The 20171-nt window shown below is 41.1% G+C and overlaps 2 protein-coding genes across 2 annotated transcripts; one reads left to right on the forward strand and one right to left on the reverse strand.

Moving 5' to 3' along the window:
* The first annotated feature begins 1316 nt into the window (after positions 1–1316).
* LOC121516981 (renin binding protein) lies at positions 1317–14497 on the forward strand. Its single transcript, XM_041798450.1, has 11 exons — positions 1317–1448; positions 4181–4286; positions 6378–6453; positions 6767–6842; positions 8077–8258; positions 9081–9308; positions 9401–9482; positions 10606–10781; positions 13204–13335; positions 13436–13523; positions 13688–14497. The coding sequence occupies exons 2-11, from the start codon at positions 4186–4188 to the stop codon at positions 13759–13761; spliced, it is 1215 nt and encodes a 404-aa protein (XP_041654384.1). The 5' UTR covers positions 1317–1448; positions 4181–4185; the 3' UTR covers positions 13762–14497.
* A 3155-nt stretch (positions 14498–17652) lies between these two features.
* On the reverse strand, positions 17653–19041 carry LOC121517073 (nuclear factor 7, brain-like). The gene has a single exon (XM_041798586.1). The coding sequence runs from the start codon at positions 19039–19041 to the stop codon at positions 17653–17655; it is 1389 nt and encodes a 462-aa protein (XP_041654520.1).
* Positions 19042–20171: the final 1130 nt, after the last annotated feature.

Here is a 20171-nt window from a genome sequence, read left to right on the forward strand (position 1 = left end):
GTCCAATTTTTGCCACTTTTATTAGCCACTTTTCATCCTGGGCACCTATTTGTTATCTTTTTTGCTGCTTTTGACCCAATTCGGACTCTGTTAACCCCCTTTCACCACTTTTTCTGCAGTCTTCTGCCACTTTTAACCCATTTTTGCCACTATTTAAGCACTTTTCACCACTTTTTCTGCACTCCCCAGCCACTTTTAACCTATTTAAGACACTTTTTAACTGCTTTTCACCACTATTTCGGCCACTTTCGCCACTCTTATTAGCCACTTTTCATCAATTCTGGGCACCTATTTGTTTTCTTTTTTGCTGCTTCTTACCCAATTTTGAGTTTTTTTTAACCACATTTCAACACTTTTTCTGCACTCTTCTGCCACTTTTTACCCATTTTTGATACTTTTAACTGCTTTTCACCACTTTTTGGCCATTTTTGCCAATTTAATTAGCCACTTTCCATCAATTATGGGCACCTATTTGTTGTCTTTTTTGCTGCTTTTTACCCAACTGTGACTCTGTTAACCCCCTTTCACCACTTTGGATGCAACATAATGGTAAATATGGCCCTGTTAATGGCTGCCATTAAACTCAAAATGAACTATCTTTCATAAAATGGTAAAATGTCTGTTTCAGGCGCGCTGGTAGTCGAGTGGTTAAGGCGCACGCCATGTACACAGGCGACCTGGGTTCAAGTCCGGCCCGTGGCACTATTTCCTGCATGTCTCTCCCCGCTCTCCTCCCTGTTTCCGACTCTATCCACTGTCCTATCTAATAAAGGCAAAAAAGGCCAAAAATAAATCTTAAAAAAAAAAAAATGTCTGTTTCAACATCTAATATGTTGTTTATGTTCTATTGTGAATAAAATATGGGTTTATAAGATTTATAAATCACTGTACTCTGTTTTTGTTTACTTTTTACACTGCGACCCAACTTGGAACGTGGAATAGTTACACATTGCCATTTAAGTTAGCACATCTATGGCTGTTTGTATAACAGAGGATGTTATTATGGGGGGTGTAAGGGGTCCTCTTTGGTATCCTGCCATCGGGTCTAGAAATCCTAGAGACGCCCCTGTGTCATTTAAACTCTCTCCTCCTTTATAGAAAGATCATAAAAGTCTCATGCAGCCTCTCTGACCTGATTTTTCTGACCTCTGTCCTGCAGGATCTTTAAAACACTAAAATAATGGAGCTTTTCTGCCTCATCGGCACATTCCTGTTTGACTCCTGTTTGTGATGGTGGAGGACAGAGAGCTGCTCTAATCTTCGGCCCACTTCCTCTCTCAATCCCCCACACACACTCACACACACACACCCACTGGCTCTCTCTCCTGCACCAGCTGACCGGTGAATCACATGACGGCTCGTCGACGCTCTCTCTACCCGCAGACAGAGCTCTGCTGCCGGGGGGACTTTCTGCTGCTGCTCCGCCTGTGGAGAACACGGACCAGAAGGTAAACGTTTTTAATCTGAGGCATTTTTCTGCTCTGTTTATGCACAGAAGAGAAAAACTGGACTAGAGTGAGAGAGATTTAAATCTGCTGCTAATAAGGGGAGAATGTGCACCGATGGCAGGGTTGTTTATCTCAACAGTAACAGACATCCGCTATGAATGAGCAGGTTAGAGTGATAGATCCGGATAAAACCAGCCTGATGCTTGCCTGAAGATGTCTGATGAAAGCTAGCTAACACTGACAGCTGATTCTGATCCAGTTTATCCGGTCAGACTTCAACATTAAAGTTCTAACACTTCAAATAAACAAGGAATGAACTTTTTATTAAGGGACTCCATTTATACCCATCATTACTACCTGAAAGAAGTGATAAATAATGCATTTAAAGTGACTGTAAGTAGTTATGACTTTAGATTAACCAGGCCTGCCCATAGAATTGTCAGGGCCCCTGATAAACACAGAGACCCCCCCCCCCCATCATTAGCATTGGTGCTAGCATCCTGGCTAACAATTACTTCAATTTGGAGCTGAAAAGTGTGTCAAGCCATCACTGCATCTGCTGTTGTTAGTAATTTAAAGTCATTTATTTCTGCCACTTTTTAAATGCTTTTCACCACTTTTCTTCCACTGTCCCCTCTTTTCATCAATTTTGTGCACCTATTTGTTTTTGGGTTTTTTTTTTTGACCACTTTTTCTGCACTCTTTGCAAACTTTTGACCCATTTTTGACATGTTTTAAAGGGTACATATTTTTCCCTTCTAGGACAGGTTTATGTTCATCTCAGAGGTCCCCTAAAACATTCCTGTGTAGTCTGTTGCAGAAAAAAACACTCCGGTATTGGATGTTTTGCATGTCTAAAACCCCTCTGTTTTATTCCTGCTGTTACTGTGTCTGTGACTTTAAATGTTACTGAGCTGTGTAACTCCGCCCCTGACCACGCCCCTCTCAGGAAGTGGATGTGGCTCTCCTGATGTTACAGGCACTTTTATCCAAAATTAAGGACCTAACTGGGATTTGAACCGTCAATCTTCCAGATCAAAGTCAGCAGGGGAACCACTGAGCTATCCAGAATCTCAGCTGGTGTCTGAGAGGAGGATCAGGAGAGGAGGGCGGAACTTTCCTCCAAGTGGGGAGGGCCAGTCAGACCAGGGGGCGGGGCTAACTCCCAATGTGACATCATGAGGGTAAAATCTGAGAACCACTTGTTTCAACACAGATTTTCTGAAAGGTGGAGAAAGAGGGTGGGGAAGGGAGTGGATTTTTCTGGTACTTGAGAGGATTGTGGACAGGCTTTTGCAATTTTGCTGCTTTTATTAGCCACTTTTAATCAATTTTTTGCCCAGTTTTGCCCTTTTCAATCCTATTTCACTTATTTTGCCATGTTTAAGCCCCCCCCCACCCACCCCCAAAAGGGCGGCCTTGATATTAAGCAGGTATTTTATTGTCATAGTTCAGCTGATAATTAAACAGCCTTAAAATATCACACGAGTAATCAGTGGAGATGCTGAAGTCTGTTAGGGCCAGAGATGCCCTGCTGCTACTCTCATTACCATTTTTGAAAAATTGTTCAGATTGTAATAGAAGAAAATGGCTTTGTTTAATGATTTTAACAAATAACATCTGCATTTTTAAAATACAAAGTGTTTTTTTTTTTTAAAGGATTTTAGAAAATAATAGAAAAACTAAACTAAGCTTCAGTTCAGGTTTCCTCTCCAACAGCTGACTGTTGTTTTCAGAAGGTAGACATGCCGACATGCCACAGACATCAACTTACCTGGATGACAAATGTCCATTCAGCTCTGCTGGTTTGGGTCGGTTTCTCCAGTTTATCTTCAGAATGTAGAAGATGCTTGGTAAGAAATGTCCTAAAGGAGTGTTTATAAGTCCCACTCCTGACAGCAGTAGCTCTCATGGACATCGGCTCATTGTTTACGCTCCATATGTCCTCCATGTGGAGTCTTTTTCCAAACACCTAGTAGGCGTTCATGACTTTTACACTGAGGAGAGGCTAAGCCACTCTGCCATAAAGCCCAGATCAGAGGAGGGCTGCAGTGATGGTTGTCCTTCTGGGACTTTGTCCCATCTCTACAGGTTCTGTGGAGCTCAGTCAGAGTTACCATCAGGTTCTTGGCCACCTTGATTTTTCAGCTTGGCCGGGTGGCCAGCTCTAGAAGAGTCCTGATTGGTCCAAACTTCTCCCATGTGAGAATTCTGGAGGCCACTGTTCTCTCTGGAACCTTCAGAGCAGCAGAAATGTTTCTGTAGTCTTCCCCAGATCTGTGCCTGTCAACAATCCTGTCTCTGATCTCTGCAGCTCCGCTGACCTCTGACCTCATGGCTTGGTTTTTGCAGTAATATGCACTGTCTATAGAGACGTGTGTTCCTTTAGAATCATGTCCAGTCAGGTTAATTTAGCACAGGTGGACTCCAGTCAAGGTGTAGAAACATCCCAGCAAAGACCAGGGAAATAGAGGAGCCTGGGCTACATTTACAGAGATGTTGGAAAGGGTCTGAATACTCACTGTGATATTTCATATTCAAGAATTTAACACATTACCTTGTTTATTTACAGCAGTTTTAAAAAAACGAAATGGTTCATTTTAATGATCGTAACAGGATGTGCTTTGCTGTTAAAGCTCACAGGTTTGATTCAGAGTTTCATTTTAGTGTTTTTTAAATTGTTTAGCCTTTTTTCTTTTTTTGACAAACTGAATTTCCTGTTGTTTTTAAAGGGAAAATGTCTGCAGTGACGCTGAGGGAATGGCGAGACCGGATCAGCAAAGAGCTGGACAGTGTGGTCGACTTCTGGCTGAAATACTCTCACGACACGGTTCATGGGTAATGTAGTCCATGCCTGATGCTAAAACAATTCAGGTGTATTAGAGAACAGTCTGTTGATTTGACCGCATACAATCAAGGCTGCTCATAAGGAGGGATAACGAGGAGAGCTTTCTGGGCCCAGACAAACTGAGGGACCCACAGAGGTCAGGTTAGGTTAAGCTGTGGGGGCCATATTTCATTTTAACCTGAATAATAAACACTCATATCAAAGCAACAAGAAAGAGTTTTATTTATCAAAGCTGTAGTAAAATATTGTCTTTGTCAAAATTTAAACCCGTTCTTTAAAAACAGTCCAACTTTTAATGGTAATGTGAACAATGTAGATGGACTTATATAAACAATTAGGACCTTATAGCTAAGCTATGATGTGCAAAAACCCCTGGATGCTCAAAAGATGAAATCAAAGAAATGGAGACTTCAATGGAAAATGATAAGGATAGATAATTGTGAGAAGAGACAAAAACAGGCTTAAAAAGTGGCAAAAATTGGGTTGAAGTAGCAAGAAAGAAAAGTGTCAAAAAGCTGCCAAAAAGCAGCAAAAAGAGGTAGCACAAATATTTACAGGAAGAAACAGACAGAACATTTTAAAAGTGGCAAAAGACATTGCAAAATGGACAAATGGATAAAAGGTGGCTCAATGGGAAAAACGGAAAAAAATGGGCTAAAAGTAGCCAAAGGAATTTGCAAAAATGGACGACAAGTGGCAAGAACACTAGCAAAATACTCAAAAAGTAGCAAAAATGGGCTCAAAGTTGCTAAAGAAGGGCAAAAGACGACAACGTGGTTTAAAAATAGCTAAAAAAAGAGGTAGCAAAATGGACAACAAGTGGCTAAAAGCTGGCAAAATTGGCTAAAGGGCAAAAAATAGGTTGAAACTGGCAAAGGAAAATGGCAAAATGGGCAAAAGTGGCAAAATTGGGGGTCAGAGTAGCAAAAGAGCAAAAAAAACTACACAGGAGTGTTTGATATGGAAGAAAGAAGAAGTGTAATTGGTGTTAAGAGGCAAAAGTGGGTTAAAAGTGACCAAAACATGGCAAAATTGGGTTAAAAGTTGCATAAATGGGTAAAAAGTGGTTAAAAAATTGGGCAAATAATGGCAAAAAACAGGGAAAAATTATGTACAAAGTGGTGAAATAGGGTTGGAAAGTAGCACAAATAGATTATTTCAACATCAGTTTACTGTTGCCCAGGATGCTAGCACCAATGCTACTGATCCTGCACACATACATTGATATCAGTAAATCAGAAATGAGGAGGGCCCAATCTCTGGGTTTATCAGGGTCCATTCTCTGGGTTTATCAGGGGCCATAATCTGGGTTTATCAGGGGCCATAATCTGGGTTTATCAGGGGCCATAATCTGGGTTTATCAGGGTCCATTCTCTGGGTTTATCAGGGCCCATTCTCTGGGTTTATCAGGGTCCATAATCTGGGTTTATCAGGGGCCATAATCTGGGTTTATCAGGGGCCATAATCTGGGTTTATCAGGGGCCATAATCTGGGTTTATCAGGGTCCATTCTCTGGGTTTATCAGGGTCCATTCTCTGGGTTTATCAGGGCCCATTCTCTGCGTTTATCAGGGGCCATTCTCTGGGTTTATCAGGGTCCATTCTCTGGGTTTATCAGGGTCCAGTCTCTGGGTTTATCAGGGTCAATTCTCTGGGTTTATCAGGGTCAATTCTCTGGGTTTATCAGGGGCCATAATCTGGGTTTATCAGGGTCCATTCTCTGGGTTTATCAGGGGCCATTCTCTGGGTTTATCAGGGGCCATAATCTGGGTTTATCAGGGCCCATTCTCTGGGTTTATCAGGGGCCATAATCTGGGTTTACCAGGGTCCTTTCTCTGGGTTTACCAGGGCCCATTCTCTGGGTTTATCAGGGCCCATTCTCTGGGTTTATCAGGGGCCATTCTCTGGGTTTATCAGGTTTTATCCTGACTACCCAGGAGAGACTGAATGTCTGATATCCCCATATTAGACAGGAACACGCGGCAGAATCATGGATTATCTGCCTGAGCATACTGTCAGAGGAAACAGCTGCTCTGTGTGAATATAATGAAGGCTTTACTGAATCTTTACTTCATGTTTCAGAGGTTTCTTCACGTGTCTTGGGAGGGACGGGACGGTTTACGATGAGCTGAAGTACGTCTGGCTGCAGGGAAGACAGGTATGAATATAAACAGCAGAACTGATTATTTCTAAGAATCAAAATCCCATTTTTCTGATCAACAATTATTCAAACAAACTCAAAATCAAAAGGCCAAAATAGTTTCTATTTTACCAGGCTCCTTCTCTGCTCAATTCTTTATAAACAGCATGATTTAATTCTCAGTTATCTCTAATTACAACCCCACCTGTGTCAAACATAGCCATGTGTCACTCTCTAACAAAATAACTGCTAATAAATAAATGATTCAGTTGTTAATGATGCATTTATGTCAGCAGCTCTTGTATGAATGTTTGTCTTATTTCTGCCTCAGGTCTGGATGTACTGTCGTCTGTACAGGACTGTAGATCGTTTCCACAGACCTGAAATCCTGGAGGCAGCTAAAGCTGGTGAGTGTGAATGTAAAGAAGTTGTTGGTCTTTGATAAAGTGGACACCAGCTGCATGAGAGGAGACAGAGAGAGCAGTGTTCATTAACAGTCAGTGATAGAGAGGAAGAGGAGTGTCCTCTGTTTAACAGTCTTCTTCAGTCGAGGATTTTAAAGACAGATTTGCAGTCAAAGTCTTCATGGATGAACTGTAGTCAAACTACAGATACATCCAATTTTACATTTTTACATGGATGGATGGATGGATGAATGGATGGATGGATGGATGGATGGATGGATGGATGGATGGATGCATGGATGGATGGCTGGATGAATGGATGCATGGATGGATGGATGGTTTTGTTCACCCATACATAAACTAAAGATACCATACATGTGACATGTTTGGCATGTTTAGGGTGACATGTGTGTTTAAGAGTCTATTTCACCTGTTTCTGAATATGTATGGAGATTTCTGATGTTTTCAAAGCCACTGCCCTAAACTCTGTAGAGCTGAAATGTAAACTAACCTGGAGAAGGTGAGCTTCTCTACAGTAATCATAGTTGAAATGTGAATATTCTCCCCTTTAAATCTGCTCTATAACACATAGATGTTGTTTTCATGCAGGATTCAGCTTTTTAAAGTGATTCTATTGTTCCAAACATCCACATGTTCATCTGTGCAGCAGATGGTGCTGCTGGGTTTTCTCTGTAGATGCAGTGATTAATGACGGTTAATGACAGTGAAGAGTGTTTGCTCTGTTCATCAGTATAAACCTGCAGCATAGCAGACTACAGAGATGTCAGCGCTCTGCTAACAGTCACATGTTCAGGTTAACCACTGCTTACCTGCTATGGAAGATGTTGAAATGGACTGTTACTGTCAAGAGCAAGCAGAGGTGGTAAAACATAACATTTACTAGAATTCAACCTCAGAAAAACTTTTAGATTTTATTTATTTTTGAGAATCCCATCAGGCTGCTTTTATAGATCCAAACAGCAGATAAGGATTTAGTCTCTTCAGACTGTTTTTGGCCTGTGATTTAAATGCATAACTGTGTCAGCCTGTGAAATTAAAAACATTATACTCTTTCCTCTTATCAGAACTTCTCTAACTGATGACTTTTCTCCTCGTGTGTCCAAACATCGCTGATACAAATCCACAGCTGCCTAATAACTGCTATTTCTGTCTCTAAAGGGGTTTTTAGCCTCAATATGTTTTTTCATCAGATAATCTCGTTGTCTTTGTATTTTAGGTGGATCATTCCTCAGAAAGTTTGCCCGTGTTCCCAGCAGCGGCAGCGGTCCGTGGAAATGTGCCTTCTGTCTGACCAGAGACGGTCGAGCGGTGAAAGTTCAGAGGACGATCTTCAGTGAGTGTTTCTACATCATGGCCATGGACGAGCTGAGCAGAGTCACCGGGGACGCGGACATGCAGGTACGAAGATTAGTGAGTCTAGTAATTTGTAACGCAAAGAAAAGGAGATGCCCAGATCCTTAAAAACCACGCTGTGAATTATTTACTGTTGACTCTAGTGTCCTTGCTCCCACCCAGCCATTTCTCCCACTCATCCCAGCATGTCCCCAGGTTAGATGGGATATATAATCCCTGCAACGAGTCTGGGTTAAACCCAACGTTTCCTACCAGTCCGACACACCTGAAGAACTCTTAAATGTGATTTTTGTGCTGACTGAACTGTCGACTACACTGCTCAACACAGCCCCAACATTTCCCAGTGGTATTGCAACCCTTCAGCTGTATCTGTGCACTTTAAGAGAGCACACAGAAATACAGACCACATGGATGCAAAGTACGGCTAGACAGCTCAGCTCAAGTAAAAGACTTCAATAGCCCAAAACTACTGGTAAACTACACTGTTTTGCTCCCAAAGGGGTTGAAGTGGATTGATGTTGATAGTGCATGAACAGAAAAGGACGTTGAAACTCATACTAGTTCCTTCTTTATCTAAATTTGGAGGAGACTTCCTCAAAAATGTTCCCAGTCCTTGTATTGACACTTTTCTTGTAAGGTTGCTTTTAAAGGCATTTGGATTCTCCAAAGTTTTTAGGATTTGCTGCAAGCTGGATTTCAAAGCTTCAAAATGCTTCTGGTAAATTCAGATGATACTAATGCTTGTTTTAACACCACAGCAACAAAAATAAGACTCCAACTCAACCAAAAATTGGTTGTTTATAGTTTTAAATGATCAAACACTGCAGACAAACTTTATCATTGATTCTGACATGCTCTCTTCTCCAGCTGGAGGCTGAACAGATGATGGAGCAACTAATCTTCTGGGTTCGGGAGGACTCTTCAGGTCTGGGTCGGCCGCAGCTTCCCGGAGACGCTCCCACCAACAGCATGGCGGTTCCCATGATGCTCCTGTGTCTGGTTCAGCAGTTGACTGAGGGCCGGGGGCCGGAGATGGTGCAGAAGTACAGAGAGCTGGGCAGCTGGTGTGTAAAACAGATCCTACAACACATCCAGGTCAGAGGAAAGTACTTTTAAAAAGAGATACTCCCTGTTTAGTCAGGGATTTAAGCTGCTGAATGTATTTCTTCTTCTGTGACTCGACACAGAGAGACGGCACGGCGATTTTAGAGAACGTTTCCACAGAGGGAGCAGAGCTGCCGGGATGCCAGGGCCGCCTGCAGAACCCAGGTACACTAACACAGTGGTTCTCAACCTTTTCAGCCCGCAACCCCCAAAATAAAGGGGCCAAGGACTGCCCTCCACTGTACCTGAAGGTGGCTAAACAGCCATGAACATGTGCAGTGCAGACAGGGAATAAGGGGGGATAAAGGGGAGAGCTTTCTGGGGCCCAACCAAACAAGGGGTCAGCAAAATCATGGTCCATTGTAAAGTTAAGCTGTGGTATCCAAACTTTATATTTAACCTGAATGATAACCACTCTTATCAAAGAAACAAATATCTTTTTTATAAATTTGTGTAGTAAGTAGTGCTCTTTTAAAAATATAAATTCCTTTTCTTAAAAACAGAATTAAAATGGGTTAACCATGGCAAAAATGATTGATAAGGTGATGAAACTGGATTTTAAAAGTAACAGAAATGGGTTAGAATTGTAAAAACATGAATAAAAGTGGCAAAAAATCACCAAAAAATGGCAAAAATGGGTTAAAGTGGCTCAAACAGGCAAATAAAGTGGTAAAAGAGGATTAAAAAGTGTCTGAAATGGCCTTTAAGTGGCTAAAAATTGGATGGAAAATTGCTATAAACTGGCATAGAAGGGTTTACTGAGGCAGAAATTGGCTGAAATGGGTTAAACTGGCAAAAATTGGTCATATCAAATAGTTAAATGTGATTAAAAAAGGCATAAAATGTTGTAAAGAGGGGTTAATAGTGGCAATAATGGGTCAACAGAGCCAACAATAGGCAGAAACTGGCAAGAATTGGTTTAGAAGGGGCACAAACGGGCAGAAAAGAAGTGGTGGAAAGGTTAAAAATTTGACAAAACTGGATTTTGAGTGGCAAAAATGTGCCACAATTGGTTGGAAAAGGTGATGAAAACGGGTTAAAATTTGCCCAAAATGGTGTAAGTGACAAATGTGTGATTTTGAAAATATTCTTAGTTTCTTTAAGGCGTCTGGAGACCCCCTTTCAGTGTCTCGTGACCCCCAATTGGGTCCCGACCCCAAGGTTGAGAACCACTGCACTAACAGACAGACAGTGACAGTGAAAGGAAACAGTGACTGCAGGAGGAAGCTTGAGCCGCTGTCTTTCCTGTTCATAACGCTGACCTCCACATTCTCTCATGCTGACTCAGGCCATGCTCTGGAGGCCGGCTGGTTCCTGCTGCAGTTCAGCGCAGAGCGAGGAGACGACGCACTCCAGCAGACCGCCATTGACAAGTTTGTGGAGCTTCCTTTTCAGCGGGGCTGGGATGAAGAGCACGGCGGGCTGTTCTACTTCCTGGATGTGGACGGTCACTGTCCCACACAGGTGATAGAGCCTGTAGATGCTGATGAATCAAGACTGTAATGGAAGGTTCTGTGCATTAGACTGGTGTCTGCTGGGGTTGTCACTGTATTGAAATTTTAAACTTTAAAATGATTATAACAGGAATCAAAATGGTTATTGGTTCTCCACCGATAGCCAATCAACCGTTTGGCCACATTGGCACCATGCAGCAGAGGAGAACACCCGCTGGGGGGCAAGTAGTGACTTCTGCATAGAAAATGGCTCCCAAAAAGGCCATGTTTTGAGCTGTTTACAACTTTACCAAGTGTTTAAAGTGTGAATCCAAATCATTCTGAATTCTAAAGCTGCTTTTTTTTCCTGAAGTAGAGAAAAGCCTCCGTCTAAAGCTTGGACAAGCCGCTCTGGTTTGGTTAAGTCCAGGTCTGCCATGGTTTAACTCACTAAACTCTGATTTTACCTGTGTTTCCTCAGCTGATGTTCATCCAGTCTCCCTCATTGTGGCTGGAAATCCATCTCTTTTTAGAGATCCAGATCATTTGGCATGAACCAGTTGTTTAAGACCAACAGTTCTTCATTTGGTACTAGTTTAGCTTTTAAAAAGTGGATTAAATAACAACCAAGGATGTAGGAAAGGAAACTGGCACTCAAACAGGAGCTAGCTACCGTAGCTCACATTAAAGAGCTGTTTTGTAGAACAGGCTTTTTCATGACCAGCTCATCATCACTCAGTCCCTTACCACACAAGGTTAATTCAGTGTATCGCCGTTTTAGTTAACAGCATGTTTAGTTTATTTGTTTATTTCCAAACATTTTAATGAAATGATAAAACAAAAATATACAAAAATCTTTATCCAGCAATGAAGACAAGAAGAGAAGGCAAAACCACAACAAAAAACACTGCATCCATCAAGTCCTCTCCCTTGACCATTTCAGTTTGAAAAGGGTTTTGGATGTTTGTGACATAATGAGGATTTGTTTTAAAGATTTAGTTTTGGGGTTTTTATGCCCGTATTCCATAGTGGAGGATAGTGGATAGAGTCGGAAAAGAGAGAGAGAGGGGGGAATGCGGCAAAGGGCCATAGGCCTAATGCAAACCCAGGCCGCCCGCGTACATGGGTAGCGCCTTAGACTGCTAGGTTATCTGTGCACCCTGAAGTAGGATTTCTTTTACGTGTAAAAGAGGCTCAGGTAGTGTCTAAGCTCAGTACTAGACTTTCCTGGACTCTGGTCTCCCTTCATCTGGACAGACGATACTAGGAGGTGTGCAGGACTGAGTAAATTTTAATGCCAAGTAAATCAGTTTAACTGGTAAAAATCACTTTTTTGTAAAGTGTTGAAACTGCAGATATAGGGCTAGAAAATTCTTCCTCCTGTTCCCATTCATTCCTAACGGCTGTCCCCCACTTCCTGCCCCCAACAGACATTCAGGAGGAAGTGGTTGCAAACAACCTATTAGTCACAGCGGCTGCAGCTCCTTTTCTCTCCACATCTCTCTGACTCTGAAAGTTTAAAATTCTTGTGGTGCACATATTTTGGATTTTAACTGTGAAACATTGTAGATTAAGGACAAAGTTTGTGCTCAAACCCACGTGGAGTAAGAAAGACTGAATGTAAAAGATGCCTTCCATTTTTCCAACAAGCTTTTTAGGGCTTGGCACAGCTCCGTGACCACAAGCTTGTGCAGATAAGTGAAATGTATGAAAGGCTCTGTCAGGAAGGACCCAGTGTTTTCTCTTTTTTTTTTTCATTTTTTCTGTAGTGAAAGAGCCACAAAATCATCTGCTCTGCTTGACTCCATTTTTTTTTCTTGTTCTGCAATTTTTGCAAAAAATATGAAAAGAATTCATGAGGTTCAGTGTGCATGGTCTCTGTTATTGGATGATGGAAAAAAAAAAAACAGAAAAAAAAAAACAGACTCTTCGTGCATAAACCTAAAATTGTAAAAATGCATCAGCAAGGTTTTGAAACAAGTTCATCTGTGCACAGTGTGCAGAAAGTCTTCTACAATAACAAATTAAAAGCAAGAAATAATCCAATATTAGGCGGCTTCTGTTTGTGTTGGTGGGATATTGAAACAGGTATTGCTATCATTTGATTTTTTTTCTATCATCATATTAAAGTCTTATAACCACTTTGAATAAATATAGCTCCATGTTACACCCTCAAAACTCACTGAGGTTTAACAGTACTAGAATTAGGCTACATAACATGCATCTTTTTATTAAAGTGTTGCTAAGGTAATTATGCAGTTAAGTTAGTCCTCTTTTTTCTTTTGCAGCTGTTTTGGGTTTAAATGTGACTTCAGAGCTGTAGTTATTGTCCAGTTTTGTTAATAAAACTGTCGATCATTAAAATAATCCTGAATGTGTTGCTCTAAAAAATGCAGCCTTAATTCTACAGTTTGCACGATTTTCAGACTGTGATGTTTGTGTTTTGGTCTCAGTTGGAGTGGAGCATGAAGCTGTGGTGGCCACACTGTGAAGCTCTCATCGCCTTCCTGATGGCCTACAGTCAAACCAAGAGACCGCAGCTGCTCCACACATTCTCTCAGGTTTATGACTACACATTTAAACATGTGAGTTTTTACTTTGATAACATTTTTCTCTGTTTTATAATCACTGCACTCACAGCTCTGGTATACTGCATATAAAGCATGTTTGTGTCTGACTGTGCAGTTCCCAGATGCTGAAGGTGGTGAGTGGTTTGGATATTTGACTCAAGAAGGGAAAGTTGCTCTGGATTTTAAAGGAGGCCCCTTTAAAGGTAAGAACACCCGAGACAGAGGACTTCTGCTGCTTTAGTGCTTCATAAATCAAACCAACCTTAAACTAGACACCATGATGTAAACCTGAAACCTTCCTGCCCAGCTTGTGAAGAGCCTTCATGGTCCTGTTCCCCCTGATAACGGTTCGTTTTCTCCTCTCCAGGTCTCTTCCACGTCCCTCGCTGTCTGTACATGTGTGAGCGTCTCCTCAATGATCTGCTGGCTAACACGGACTGATCGTTCTTTCATGACTCCTATAAATAATCCCTAAATCTGATCCATGTGTCTGTTTCACAATATGAAGCAGGATTGCTCTAAATCTCAAACATGCACCAAGTTGCTGGTTTTCATCTTCTAACGGTGGTCACTGAGTGCTCGTTAGAGCCATATTATGCCATAAATCTTTGTTATTCTTTATAGTTTTTACTCCAGCAGCGTTTTTTATTATTACTACTGCACATCTAAACAAATCCATGTATCTCTTCTGTCATATGATGATTGTAATGAATATTTTTAATCTTTGCACTCATTCACAGCCTGTTTATTCTCCAGTGATGCCATTCCAAATATTGTTAACTTTATTGACACCCATTTATTGATTTTATGAATGTCCTTTTGCATTAATGCCAGCATAATTTTATTAATATCAATAAATATATTTTGTCATGTATTATAAATATAGTGAAATTAAAAGGGTAAGGAATTATTGTTCTGTTTGGTATAAAAACGTGCCTTTAAAATGCACTCTGAGCCTTTAAAAGAGTGTGTATCTTTACATCTGATTCATTCCTTTTATACAGCTAGTTTAGCAGTTTATGTCTGTTTTAGTCTGTACGTTTATACGGTGATATTGTTACACATTCATGAACTGTATGTGTGTAAAGGGAATTAAAGTTGCAGTGTTTTAGAGTTAGTGAAATGCTCTTCATCTATAGACTGACAGGCCAGTACATTAAACATTTTTATGAAAGAATGTTCATTTATTATGCTGGTTTTTATGGTCAGTGTGGTTTATTTTATTGGTTTATTTTGTCAATAAAGTCTAAACAGTGCCATAAACTAGAACTACTGCCTGGTGGTTGTTCTCCTCTGCAGGATGGTTTAGGTTCAGGAAGGTCAAGAAGAAAGACTGGGACCATTTCTGTGGTTTAGATGTTATAACCAAAGGCCATGAGGCCTCATGGACTTAACCTTTGACCTTTGATCTCCAATATCTAATCAGTTTCATCAATGCCTCCCTGAGATAAAATATTTTTTGGTTTATTTTGTCAATTATGTCAGTGAAAACTGCATAAAATATATATTTGACGTTCTTCATACAACAGAAGATAGTGTCATTGAACTCAAGGCCAAATTTCAGAGATGAACCAGAACCCCAATTCCCAAAAAGTTGGGGCACTGTGTAAAATGTAAATAAAGACAAAAGTCAATGACTGTAAAATCTCATAAACCCATGTTTTATTCAGAATAGAACATAAACAACATTTTATCATTTCATTCGCTCATTTTGAATTTGATGGCAGCAACACATCTCAAAAAAGTAGGGACAGGACCGTGGTACCTCTGTAAAGCATCCTGTCTTACCTCAGCAACAGTCTATACACTTCTGGGAGGTGAGGAGAACAGTTGCTAAAGTTTTAGGAGAGGAATGTTGTCCCATTCTGCTCAACAGTTCTAAGTTTTCTTTGATGTTAACATGGATATATACAGACATGGGCGTAGCTAGAGGTTTTGGGCCCCCAGAAAGAATAAAGTCGGAAATATATATATATATATATATATATATATACCATTTTGACATCTTTAAGGGAGGAGTTGAGGCTCCCCAATTTTTTTTCTTTACTCTATTTGATACAAATTTCCGACTTTTGACCGATTCATTTTGCTGCTTTTGATCCAATAATGAAACTAGTTACTAAGAAAAAAACAGATTAAAAACACACTTTTCATTGCAGGCTCCTCAAGGGCCTGTCCCTACTGTGGGCCCTAGTAATCAGTACCCTTTCCCCATGTGCTACGCCCCTGTATACAGAACATATATGATATATAATATACATATATAAACACCGCATCAACAGAATTTGCAAAAATAATTTTGATTTGGCTACATTTTATAATCTATGCAAACTTTTTCAAGTTAATATTTCATTATATTTTTATGCTGAATTTAGTAGTCAAACTCAGAAAGTTCTAGATTTGAAGGCTTTTGAAATTGACTCATGTTGTTGAGAACAATCAGGGGGCTGACTTTACCATTAGGCAAAGGTAAGCGACTGTCCTGACAACTAGGGGTCCCATGAACCAGTGTTTATTTTGTCGACACAAAACCATGACTAAAAATGTTTGTCGACAGCTTTTTTTCCATGACAAAAACGAGACTAAGACTAACAAAAATAGATCTGTGATGACTAAAACTGACAAAAACGAGACTAAGACTAACAAAAATAGATCTGTGATGACTAAAACTGACTAAAACCAAGTTTAGTTTTCATCAAGATGACTAAAACTAGACTAAAATCTAATGTAGTTTTGGTCAGACATTCAAAATCTAACACTAACCCTAACCCTCCACTGCAGGTAAATGTGTCAAAAAATAATGCACCCATAGCTATTCTGCCTCTCAGCTGTAGAAAGCAGGGACCCCAGGTTTGGCAGAGTGCAGAGAACACACTACCATGATTTGGTACCAAATTTAGGCAAGAAAATAAATGCTTAGACTAAAAGTAAAGGCTAAAATGTGAGAACTTTTATGGACTAAAACTAGACTAATATTAAAAAGGGTAGAAATGACTGAAATGTGACTAAAACTAAAAGACATTTCATCTAAAGACCATGGCTAAGACTAAAATTAAAAATAGCTGCCAAAAGTAACACTGCCATGAACACATAATTAACCCTTTCCTACAACAGCCCACCGCCTCAAATCACCAGTTTACCACTGACCGAGTGAGGAGCAGTGTTAATTTGGCAGCTATTTTTAATTTTACTCTTTGTTTTAGTGTTTAAATGAAATGCATTTTAGTTTTAGTCACATTTTAGTCATTTCTACCCTTTTTAGTTTTAGTCTAGTTTTAGTCAACGACAACTCAAAAACATTTCAGTCTAGTTTTAGTCCATAAAAAGTCCTCACATTTTAGTCTTTACTTTTAGTCCAAGCATTTATTCTCTTGCCTAAATCTGGTACCAAATCATGGTAGTGTGTTCTCTGCCAAACCTGGGGTCCCTGCTTTCTACAGCTGAGAGGCAGAATAGATACAGATGCACTGTTTTTAGACAGATTTACCCTCAGTGCAGAAATATCATGGATTTTGAATGTCCGACGAAAACTACATTTTCGTCTAGTTTTAGTCATCTTGACGAAAACTAAACTTGGTTTTTGTCAGTTTTGGTCATCACAGATCTATTTTTGTTAGTCTTAGTCTAGTTTTTGTCATGGAAAAAAGTCTGTCGACTAACAGTTTTAGTCATAGTTTTAGTCTGTGAAACTAACACTGCTGAGGAGGAGTTATCAGCTCTAACAAGCATAGCCATGACAGAGGACAGGCAGGATTCAGACCATGTTAATGTCATAAAGAATAAAGTGTAGAGCTGTTCTAAATAAATTAGGCCAAGAAAAGTGAATCAGGAAGTATTCCCAGCACTTCACTTTTTCCACATTTTCTTATGTTACAGCCTTAAGCCGTAACAGATTATACTATTTCTTACCTCAAAATTCTGCAGAAAATAACCCCTTAGTGACAAAGTCAAAAAAGTGTCTGCAACTTTTGCAAATTATATAAAAAACAAAAGACAAAAATATGACATGAACATAAATATTAACAGCCTTTGCAACAAAGCAATGCAGGTTTCCCCCAGTCACGCACAGAAGGCAGCACAAAATCAGTATCAGATTATCACTGTACAGTTTCATTAATCATTGATCGATCAAATCATGCCGTCTTTAGTGGCGAGTCAGTTCACAGAAGCATTAACACACAAACAATAAAAAAAGGGGCAGAAGTTTCCTCTTCTACTCCGTTACGTCCAACTCTGTCTTAAAACCATAACAGACAAAACAATAATCACAGTAGCCGCCTCATATAAGTCGAGTTCAGCAGTATGTACTGTATATGCCGTGTAAACATGGTTTTAGTTTAGTCCCACAGAAACAGAGACCGTCTCTGGTAAAACCTTCAGTGGGAGCTTAGTCTCAGTCTCAAAGTAAGGGAACATCCTGTCGGTGAAAGTGTGTGTGAAGGAGTGTATGGGTGTGTCAGTATCAGGATCGGAGAACGACAGCGCTCCTCTGTCACAGTCCAGATTCACTCGGATCCTCTTCGGCTGACTCTTCACTGAGAGAACAGTGGATCCATGAGCTGGTGAGTGTGCTGTGTATTCATCATCCCAGAACCATAACATCAGTAATCCAGACCGTATGTCTCCCTTCCTCTGGACCGACTCTGCTAACACACCCAGGAACCAGCGTTTACAGTCTCCGACCCGGACATCCCAGCTGTGAGTCCCTGAGTTAAAGCCCTCAGAGCCCAGGACGGACCTGAATAAACCAATCCTCTCTGGATTATCAGGAAGCTGCTGCTCCTCTCCTCCTCTCACAGCGGTCAGATCTTCAGACAGGATAAGGAATGATCTAGCGGTGTTTGGGTCTAGAATGACAGGTGTGTAGGAGACCACGTCCTTCATCTTGGTCCAGATCTTGAAGCCCAGGTTGCCCATGTGTTTGGCCTGGTCTATCAGAGCTCCTGAGGGCAGCTGTGGATCCTCCAGCAGGGGGCGCTGCTGGACTCTTTCCACAGCAGCCTTGTAGTTTTTCAGGAAGGAGACGTCTTGGGTCCTCAGATGGTCCTCTGTGACTCTGACTGTCTGTGAAAGATCTGCTATCTGTGCTCTCAGAGCTTCCATCTGCTCCTTCATCCTCTGTCTCTTCTGCTCCTCTTCCTCCCTCAGCGCATGTAGCCTGGCCTCCTCTTCCTCTGCTAGAAACTGATGAAGCTTCTTAAACTGCTCCTTAATCTGCCTCTCTGTGTGTCGGGCCTGGACCTCGATGTGAGCTTCTGTTTGTTCAAACTTCACTTTAACTTCTTTAAGAGCCTCTAACTTCTCCTTTAGGGGCTGCAGAGTTTCCTGAAGGTTCTTCTTGTGTTCTTCTGCAGCTTCATCGACGGGTCTGAATCGGTGCTCGCTGTGTTTGTCTGAATCTCTGCAGATGTGACACTCCGGCTCCTGATGGTCCAGACAGAAGAGTTCAAGCTTCTCCTGATGCAGACTGCAGAGATCCTCTGAAGATCTCTGCTCTCTCATCTGCAGAAAAGTCTCACACAGATTCTTTAAAGCCAAGTTAGGAGATACATCCCTAGAGTGTCTCTTCTTACAGATGGGACACTCCTGGTTTTCCTTCTCCTTCCAGCTCTTCCCCACACACCCTCTACAGAAGCTGTGGTTGCAGGACAGGATGACAGGATCTTTGAAGATGTCCAAGCAGACCGGACAGCTCAGCTTGTCCTTGACCTTGGACGCCATTTTGTCCAGAGTGAAACTGGAGACGCAGTAGAAAACAGTAAACCGCTTCCTGTCCTTGAAAGTTTCTTTCACTCACTCACGTTGTCAGTTCTTTTAAAGTCTGTTTCAGCAGTTGGATTCAGTACCTGGTTAAAGTGGAAGTATTCCCAGTAGAACCAGTACTCCCAGTACTCCCTACTGCTGTCCTCTCTCAGTGGAAGTGGTGCTGGTTTCTGGAGCTCTCTCTGACCGTATGTGTGTCTCTTCAGGGCAAAGTAACAACCTGTTTCCTGCAGAGGCAGGTGTGAAAGCGGGGTTTAACCTTGGAGTTTATGGACTATTATCAGTGCCTGAGACAGGTAAGGGGGCGGAGCATCTTCAGAGGAAGAGAGCAGGGTGTAAACAGCTCGTGCTGTCTGCTGCAGCAGAGCACAGGAATATTATCTATCATGTAAAATGAGAAAAAAAACAGGATATTATATGTCAGAGGTGCTTCTGCTTTCTTACAGCAGGTGGCGCATCAGCAAAAATATTCAATACACATTTAAATACTTATCTAAATGTGTAGAAAGGCAGACTCTTATCATGTGAGATTTGAGTTTCAGGGACTTCCTGTGATACGGCGAGATAACATATTGCTCAACAATAAAGAAATGGCCCAGTTTTGTCACTTCCTGTTGCCAGTAGGGGTGCTACATCAAAACGATGAAATTAACCTTTGAATTTGTACAGGGGCAGACCGTGATCCTACAAGTGAAATTTGAAGGCAATCAAATGATTAGTACGAGAGTTGCACATACTTCCTGTAAGACTGGCGAGACATCGAAATGCTTGCCATCACCACCGGGACATCCTTCAATGAAACATATCTGTGTTTGGGCCAATTATTGAGGCCTTTCTGTCAAAATCAGAGCTCAATAGGTTAAGCACCGTAAGAGGATTGATTATACTAAGACCTATTTGTGTCACTTCCTGTTAACAGTAGGGGGCGCTGGCGCTATGATGAGATGTTTGCATGTGGGTGTGTCCGGTGTGGTTCTGTTGTCTTGTAAGAAAGAGCTGAAGATCACAGAATATTGTTTACTAAAGTAATGATAGGTTAAAGTCATTTGGCACCATGAAAAGCACCTTATTCTGGCATAGAGATGAAG

This window comes from Cheilinus undulatus, linkage group 11, assembly GCF_018320785.1.
Source record: "Cheilinus undulatus linkage group 11, ASM1832078v1, whole genome shotgun sequence".
Classification (NCBI taxonomy): domain Eukaryota; kingdom Metazoa; phylum Chordata; class Actinopteri; order Labriformes; family Labridae; genus Cheilinus; species Cheilinus undulatus.